General features: G+C 42.9%; 1 protein-coding gene across 2 annotated transcripts in view; it reads right to left on the bottom strand.

Moving 5' to 3' along the window:
* Positions 1 to 1,653: 1,653 nt before the first annotated feature.
* The window catches only part of PRKAR1B (protein kinase cAMP-dependent type I regulatory subunit beta), a 155,579-nt gene continuing 147,639 nt past the window's right edge, over positions 1,654 to 9,593 (bottom strand). For both annotated transcript variants that reach the window (XM_040441954.1, XM_040441955.1), the window contains exons 10-11: positions 6,967 to 7,048; positions 1,654 to 4,602 (exon numbers count right to left, since the gene is read on the bottom strand). In XM_040441954.1, coding sequence (XP_040297888.1) covers positions 4,430 to 4,602; positions 6,967 to 7,048 — 255 coding nt within the window. In that variant the 3' untranslated portion in view covers positions 1,654 to 4,429. The remainder of the gene's footprint in view (positions 4,603 to 6,966; positions 7,049 to 9,593) is intronic.

Genomic DNA, 9,593 nt, shown 5'->3' with positions numbered 1-9,593 from the left:
CATTTCTTCTTGTTGCATGTTGAAGCTCTACTTGGAACCTTGTTAAGATCCAGCCATGCTAAATATGATTTTTTGCCATTTTTCAAGTGGTCTTAAACTTTTGATCAGGACTGTATATAAGGGTCTAGTCCTGGGGTGGTCTTCTCAAGGAGGTTGCGTTTTGGAGTAGTTTCTCTGTCAATATATATATATTTGTATCTGCTGCTTTAGTTATTTTTTTTCTTTTTCTTAACAGCTTGGACAAAAGACACACACTCATCTTACAGTGCAGTGTAGACATTTATTGTGAAATATATAATTGTCTTAAGCAAAAGGCAAAGTTTTCCAAACTTAATTTTTTTAAGAATAATTCCACTTTCAGTTACTTGCCTGTCCCTTCACCTTTATGACTACAATGGAATTAAGTTAAAGGGCATCCGTCAGCAGATTTGTACCTATGACACTGGCTGACCTGGTACATGTGCACTTGGCAGCTGAAGGCATCTGTGTTGGTCCCATGTCCATATCTGCCCGCATTGCGGATAAAAAAAATGAAGTTTTAGTATATGCAAATGAGCCTCTAGGAGCAATGGGGGCGTTGCCATTACACCTAGAGGTTCTGCTCTCTCTGCAACTGCCGATCCCTCTAAACTTTGATTGACAGGGCCAGGCGTTGTCACATTTACACTGCCAGGCCCTGTGGAGAAGGTGTGACAGTTGCAGGGAGAGCTGAGCCTCTAGGTGTAATGGTAACGCCCCATTGCTCCAAGAGGCTCATTTGCATATATTAAAACATCATTTTTCTCAGCAATGCGGACACATGAACTTGGAACCAACATAGATGCCTTCTACTGCCAAGTGCACATGTAACAGGTCAGCCAGTTTCAAAAGTACAAAACTGCTAACAGATGCCCTTTAAGGCATCCACTCAATTCACTGAGAAGTACCTTATGGGGGTTTCCTGGTTGGTGGTGTCATCTCTTGATTCCAAGCAAACCATCTGCTTGATCGGAAAGCAACTTAACTGGACAAGAACCCTAAAAGTATGATTATCCATGAAAAGATGTGGATGGAACATATATGTATATACATAAGGAATGTATATGATGCTGCTCGGCATTGTGCCTTGCATGCTCGCAGCAAAATTCTACCCAGGACGTCTGGTTGAGCCAAGCCAATGTACAAAAACGCTGTCAAGTCTGATAGTAGACATTATAAAACTCATACAAAAGCACAACTTGAGAGGTCCGTGAGGGGGGTATCTACTTCAGACACTTTTGAATTGTACAAGAGACCACACCTAAAAGTTTCAATGACAAAACAGGGTTCAAAAGCAGCCGATACAGTACAGTAAAATTAAAGATATGCTGCCCAATGTGATCTTCCATCACCTTGTTCTACCATGAGGAAACCATGATTATTTTTGGAAATCATTAAAGGGGTTGTGTCCATGGGACTAGACTGCTTCCATAATTCCCGAGTTGAGGAAACAGTATACTGCTATTTTTGTAGCTCCTATTTACCGCAATGGGAGCTATGGAAACAGCGGAGTACCGGCCCGCTTGGCCGTCTCTGTCCACCTAAGGACGGCGCCTAGTCCCATCTTGCTGTGGAAAAGGCGACATCAGACAACCCTTTTAAAGGATTTTTTTCATGAATAATTTTTTTATCAGATTTTCATTTTCACAATGACTTATTTAAAAAAGTGTCCAGAATTATTATACAAAAACCTAGATCTATGAGCTTAGAGGTATATGCAAGACAAGACATGGCTACATTTCCCGTGAACCCAAAAAGCCCCACCAAGTAGTATATATCTGAATGTACTGCCTAAAGGCTTATGGCATTTGGCCAAGCGTGGAACCTACATGGCGGGACGCACAAAGTCCCCAAGACTCCACACTACGGAGCCATAGACACTCCATGTCCTGCCACGTGGTGCTTTTACATGGCGTCATATTATGGAAATACTCTCCCCTAGAAGCAATGGTTGTAAGGGAGAATATGTATGGAATATGGCATTGGATGGAAAATGCCATAATTTTTTACGTGTGTCAGTATGAAATTTAGGTAGGGTCCCATAGATGGGTGCCATTTTGAAGCTTGTACAGAGCCATAATATGGACATCAATCATAGTAATATGCCCTCACGATGGGTACAGTCCATAGTCACCCATAGGTTTTACTTTTGTGGGTTTTATCCATACTATATTTATTCTAGAACTGAAAATGGATCTACACTTTATTAACGTCTCGATGGACGAATTGCCGCAGCATGGATTGATTGACAGAAGCATTTTTGGATTGAAAACCAGTTAAAGGAATTCAAAAGCAAACCACATTATATCTTAAAGGAGGCGTATACATTCAACAAAATGTGGTCCCATAATGCTCATCTGTTCCCTGATAAGTACTAATGGCAATCTGTGGAGAGGAAGAAATAGAATGTGGAGTCTAAATTAAAAAAAATACACACTTAAAGGGGGTCTCCAGGACTAGAAAAACATGGCTTCTATCTTTCAAAAACAGTGGAAAACCTTTCTTCAGGCTTTTCAACTGAGCTTCAATACCAGGCAAGACCCATGGACTGGAGCGGCACGGTTTCTGGAAGAAGGCAGCCATATTTTTCTAATCCTGGAAAACCCTTTTAAGTAAGTCATCGGGACTAGCCTTGGACAGTGGTTGACGATCTACATCTATGGGAGCTGTATCTGTTATAATTAACAGGTTGGATATCCTATGCATAAATCGAGAAAACGCTCTCTCTCCTCAAGTCCGGCATGTTAAATAAGCGGTCATCAAGGACAACCCATTTTATTTGGGGGTCCCGATCCTAAGACTCCTGGCTAACAGTTGATTTGCCTGGGAAAGGAATTGGCAAGCCATATATTTACCCAAGAGGTGATCACTCAGATGGATACCCCAAGGTTGTCAGCGTGAGAGCTGCTTTGGTTCCCTCCTCTATGTACTAATAGTACATATGGACAGGGAAATCCTAAGGATAGGTCATCAATATCAGATCGGAGGGATCCAACTCCCGACAATCAGCTGTTTTCGAAAGCTGCAGCACCACAGTTACACAGCTCTGTCCATTGTGTAGCGACTGAGGCTGGTTCCAGCGCCGCAGCTAGTGACAACAGCTGATCGACACCCCCTCAAACTCCTATTTATACATCTTTGGGATAGGTCATCAATTGGTAAGTCTTGGAAAACAGCTTTAAGGCTCATGAACATGACTGTTGCCGTTTTTGCGGTTTTCAACGTGCGGACCAGGCTGCATGTGCTCCGCACTTTGCAGAACGGAACGTTCTGCTCTCTATAGAACTGTCCTATCCTTTTCCGTATAACCGACAAAATAGGACACGTTCTATTTTTTAGCTGGGCGGCGGAAAGGACATATGGGTGTGGACAGAACACGGTGTCCACACTGATGTGAATGGGTCTGCATCTGACCCACAAAAAATGCGGATCAGATGCGGACAAAAAAAAAACACGTTTGTGTGCATGAGCCCTTAAAGAGTGTCCAGCGTAGTAGCCGAGTAAACCAGTAACGAGTGGCCAAATAAAAAATACACTCACCTGTTCAAAGTCCAACTGTTCCAGCACTGCAGCATCCTTCCTGGCCACTTCAGGTCCCCACTGGATCATAAGTGGAATGATCCTGCGACTGCTGCAGCCAATTAATGACCTCAGCAGTCACATGTGCTACAACAGCAGAGCACAAGAACATGCTAAAACAATTGAAATGGAGGGACTTTGGTCGGGGGGGGGGGGTGTCTACAGTTTTTTATATTTGGACACACGTTACTCGGAGGGGTTAAGTTGACTCCTAGGCTCTTTAATATTTATTACAAAGGTGGAATCGGAGGAATAGACTCTAAGTTTGTCCCTGACCTTAGAAGTTAAGGTAAGATTTCCTGCTTGGGACCCCCAGCTACGGGAATCCCATCATCAGTTCATATGAAAAGCATCTCTCAACCTGCAGCTGAAGTTTAGGTAATTCAGTTGTCTTCTTGCTCAGACCGGTAACCCATAAAATTTGTGGTAACACAACAACCCAAATGAAGTGCTGTACATATGTGTCATTACTCAAATCAGTGACATGACCATAAAAGAAAAGAAAAATTACATTGAAATGCACAATTTCCTTTGTTTTATAAAGCTATGGAACTGGACAGGTCGGACTTGAGTGCACGTGGTAACACACAGGTGGCATGTGTCTTAGGTTGGTTTCAAATGGTGACGATACAGGCACATTTTAACGTCCATATTTTGACCGCGTGGCCCACAAGACGCCCCCCCATACCTGCGGCTCTAACTTAGTTCACCATAGAGCCCTCTGGTGGTTCATCAAAACCATTGGTGGGGTTCCGGGTCTTCTATTCGTAATATATAGACGCTAAAATGTGGTCATATTACGGTCATGTGAAACCGGCCTTAGTGGAGCATATTAAACAGTGAGGCTGATGAAGCTGTTGTATCTTTGAATGTTTCTCTTTAGGATTTCTGAGCATGGTCCAAGAACTCGTTCAAAGCGCGGGCGGTCCAGCTTGACACATTTAAGTGGACCCCGTGCGACGACGGTTGCGGCTCTGGGACGATTCAGAAGCAACGCTATCTCACCTGTAGACAAATGAAAAGGATGAGTGATGGCTGAACAAGGTAGCCCAGTAGAAGACAGCTCCAAAACATTTCATTTAAGGTTAGATCAAAAAGGACACTGCTGTTTAACTCGGCCTCACATTGTCTTCTACTGAAGATCACATCAAAAACCTACACACTTAAAGGCCATGGACACCAATTTTTTTTTATAATTGCATTTTACCCATTTTGGGTTAAAAATCTTTTTTTCAATGGGTCTTTATAAAATATTTTTTGTAGTTTTTGTGATGCATCGGGTTAAAATCAGTCTTTTTGCTTGTGTGAAGCCTTATCTCTGATCCCCTGACCTCATAAACACTCACTATAGCTGAAGTGTTATCAGACTGATAAGAATATGGCTTAAATGAGTGATTATGAGGTCAGGAGATCAGAGATAAGACTTCACATGAGCCTCAGCTGAGGGATCTCAGGAAAGTCTTTATATAAACTGATTTTTAACCCCATTTATCACCAAAACTGCTGTACATTTTAATAAAGACCAATAGAAAAATGATTTTTAGCTCAAAATGAATAAAATGAAATCATAAAAAAAAATGTTCCGAAGGTGTCCATAGGCTTTAAGCTATGTCATACATATTAGATGAATATGGCCAGACCTATGGATTTAGGCAGGACTGGCAGGCGATGTGTATGGCAGAGTCTCAACTCTCTCAGGGCAGAGAATGATGGGGCATGTTGGAAGCCAACATGCCTAAACTTTTTTTTTTCTCAAGGGTCATAAACCACCAGCAAAGGAGTCTGGTAGCAGCTTATCCCCTTCTCCCTGTAGAGAACACATGCAGGCTTGGTCAAGCTGAGTGTGCACGTGTGGTCAGAATGAATAGTTGTTAGCCAAACGAGCATTCGACCGACATCTACGGTGTATGACCATCTTTATGACATGTGCTGCAGTGGAATCCAACTGCTGCTCCTAATCTTAAAGAGGTATTCTCACAAAGAACATGTTTCACCCATCCTGATGAAGACAGGCGAGTACGGACCTTGGCTGTTTCAGTAAACCCCATAGACTATGAATGGGAGCGGTTCTGCAGTTACCACCTCCATCCCCTACACAATGGACGTACCTGCCTAGTCCCAGAGGCGACCCAGGGTAACAGCAGATAAGCAGTGAAGCACACTGTTGGACCCCGCTGATTTGATATTGGTGGCCTAGCTTGAGGTTAGGCCATAAGTATCAAAATCCAGGTATACACCTTTAAAGGGGTTATCCCATGATTAAAGTAAATCTGACATCATGACAATCTCTATCTAACAAAGCAAGAACCAGCCCTGTACCTCTCATGGATCCAGATCCCCCCCCCCCCCCCCTTCATTCTTTGCTCCTGTTGTTCTCCTAGATTTATTTTAAGCTGGCAGCTCAGGGGGTCTGTCCTTTCTCAGGGCTGTGTCCTTTCTGCTGCAGCTCTCTCCCTACCACAGCTTAGGGGCATGTCCTTTCTGCTGCAGCTCTCTCCCTACCACAGCTCAGGAGACATGTGCCCTTTCTGCTGTAGCTCTCTCACTACCACAGCTCAGGAGGTGTGTCCTTTCTGCTACAGCTCTTTCCCTATCACAGCTTAGGAGGTGTGCCCTTTCTGCTGCAGCCCTCTCCCTATCACAGCTCAGAGGGTGCTGTCCTTTCTGCTTCAGCTCTCTCTCTGTAATTGTCACAGCGTCTAACAGTAGTTACAGCTGGTGGCAGTTGAAGGATGGAACTGAGCATGTGCGACCACCTCTGCAAAGGAGAAAAAAAACAGCAGGTGGCGCTATACAGATATAACTTAGTAATTATACAAAATTTAAAATTACATGCAAATACAAAAATATTCATATTCAGGTGCTGGCTTGAAAAATGTAGAATATTTTCTTGGAACAACCCATTTAAGTCTTTTCTACAATAAACCCTAATGGTTGTTACCATTAATAATAGTTAAATTGGGGCAGGAACGTTAGCACCTGTTGAAAATGCTGCAAAAGTTGATCAGGTATAAAATAACTAAGTAATGGAAATCTGAGTATTTTACCTGGGAAAAAATCTTCTAGGGCAGTGGTCTCCAACTAGTGTCTTCCAGCTGTTGTAAAGCTACAGATCCCAGTAGGCTCTGGCAGCCTTTGGCTATCAAGGCCTGCTGGGAGTTGTAGCTTCACAACAGCTGGAAGGCACTGGTTGCTGTTCACTGCTCTTTGACATACATTTTGTATTAGGCTATATGAGATATACAGTGTATATATATATATATATATTTATTTTTATAGGGGGAGCAGTTTTTTATGAAAATAACATTTTTGAATTCGATCAATAACATAACAAATATCAATTCTGATGGCACTGTGAATTCATCTTACCAAAGTAGTCTGAGGGTCCCAGTCGGCCCACTTCCACATACTCTTCATTGTCTGATCTACGCTGCAGAACAGATGCTGTGCCCTGCGAGAAAAAACACGTAAAAAACGCTTCAACTAAGATGATGAGGATAGGTATAGGCATATGTCAAGTACTATCTGACTAAAGTATACGCATATCCTGACTAAAGGTTGAAAGTAGAGATCTACAAAATCTAGCGGGCATGAAATAAGATGCAGTCTGGCTTAGAGTAAAGTAAAACTGTCCGACGGAGCAAGACTGGTATTTTTTGTATCGGAGAGCCTTAAATACAAACTGAACTGGAAGAAGCTTTCAAGTTTTTTGGACTTTGGTATTGAATAGGGATGAGCGAATCGACTTTGGATGAAGCATTCGAAGTCGATTTGCTCATCCCTAGTATTGAAGGACACTTTTGAGAATAAGACGGGTAGACAACAAAGCAAATAGGTCCATTCTGAAATGAACATGGTTCTAACAAAAATGACCAAATTATCTTTTTTTTCCAGGCATATTATGTGAAGAACCAGAAAGAAGATGGATGGAAATGATGATGGATGTGACAGAGCCTAATAGTAGACAGGACTTTCACCATTCATAGATTTCCAGGAGTCATAACCAATACGAATGCCCATTAGAAGTAGAACAAGTATGTCCAATGAAAAGCTTATAGACTAAATTTGTCAATGCTGAGAGGTTTGGAGCAAGGACAGGGTCAACATGTTATTACAAAGATAGACAGAAAACCTTAAAGGAGTTGGCCACTTTCTGGCTAAGGTTGAACAATGTGTAGGAAGCGAGCTGTGAAAGCGTGGCCACCTCCCCATTCCATGCTGTGCAAGACATTCTGGAAATAGGAGCAGGTCCCAGATATGGGACCTATGCCTGTCTGCATACCCTGTGGATGGATGTGTCATACAATCCCGTGGAACCCCTGTAGACAAGCCTACTAACGCTCTCCCAAAAATGCACTGGAAAGTTGCTCGATAGCTTCTTGTATCTTCCTGCACATATTTATACTGGAGTGCTACAAAGATTTGTGAATGTGGCTCCAGCTAGGCTGGGTATGGGCATCCGAAAACTCGCAGCTATGTCTTTTTGGCACTGATGTGTAAGCAGAAAGCCCTTGTGAGATCACACAGTCAGGAGGCCGAGCATTAAAATATTCACACGTTCCATTAAATACTGGAACTAGCAACTGCACAGTGGTTTTACAGCACAACACGCCTGTTATTTACACCCACGTGCAGTAGTGGCGTACATATGCGTCCTTCCTTAGGGTACGACCACATGGTCAGGTTTCCTGATGTAGTTTTGGAAGTCAAAATCAGGAGTGGATCATAAAAGGAACGAAAGTATAAAGGACAGATACAACTTCTCCTCTTTTTTTGAATTTACTCCTGGTTTTAGCTTCTTAAACTGCATCAGTAAATCTGAACGCAGGGGGTGGACTGGCCCTAGAACCTAAAGGAAATTTTTCAAGTGGGCCGATGCCCATAGGGCCACCAGAGCAGTCCTCACTACCGCTGGCCAGGTACATACTACTGGGGGCACTATAGGGGTCATAATTAGAGGAAGTCCAAGCAGCATGCTGAAGGTAAGGCTGGTTTGGTGTTGTGGCACTCTGCTCCATATCTATGTTAGAGACAATTGGAGAAGAAGGACAGAACATGGCAGCTATTGATGGCCACCACAAAGTGACAGCTAATGGGGAGGTTTTTGTGTGGCACTATGTATGGTATTACTGACCCTGCCAACTTGAATTGGCTCCATCTACTTGTGTTGCTCCGTCTTCTGTCAGTTTAGATCCACCTACAACATTGGGACCACTTTTAGGTTATCCTCCAGGGCTTTAAGTTCCCAGTCCGCCCCTGCCTGAAGGTTTGGCCGTACCCTTAGCATTCATCTTCACTGGAGATATCCCAGGATGAGCGGTGTGAGATGACCATCTGTGAGATAAAGCTGTGGCGACTGTTTATGCTAAAGGTGCCTGTGTGAGAATGTATTGAATGTGTGTCACTGGAAATACCTAAAGAAATTCAAAAAATAAGCGTGGACAGATCTGTACATAGTAGTATGCTTGGAGAAAGATGCATGTCGACCACGTTCAACCAGGGAAGGGTAGAAGGTTGTGGAGGAGGAGACTTAAAATCTCAAAACTTATTTTCTCCCCTATTAATCCAGTCAAAATTCCTTACCAGCCTGTTAGACCCAGCTCCTGAGATGACTATTAGGGTGGCCTCACACGTTGTGGAATTTTCCACCAGAAATTCCACAACATCATGACTCCCCCATGTTATCCTATGGGGCTGAAAATTGTCTATCCCCGCGTTGTGTTCCGCTGCAGAATTTACACTCATTTCCTTCATGAGAATCTCCCCAGTTCAATGGGAAACTGATTCTGCAATAGAAAATGCAGCATAAAAATCTGCAACTTTGTCAAAATCTGTACCTGTAGATTTTCTGGCAGAAAATTCCACCATGTGTGAATGCACCCTTACACAGCTTACCAACATACCTTTGATCGGAGCATGTTATGGGCAAAATATCTGCCCATGTGAAAGGAACCAAAATAAATGTATCGAGCACCTGCTAGCAGTATCAACCCTAT

This window comes from Bufo bufo, chromosome 7, assembly GCF_905171765.1.
Source record: "Bufo bufo chromosome 7, aBufBuf1.1, whole genome shotgun sequence".
NCBI lineage: Eukaryota > Metazoa > Chordata > Amphibia > Anura > Bufonidae > Bufo > Bufo bufo.
The sequence above is the reverse complement of the archived record's forward strand: the minus strand, read 5'-3'. Positions and strand labels throughout refer to the sequence as shown.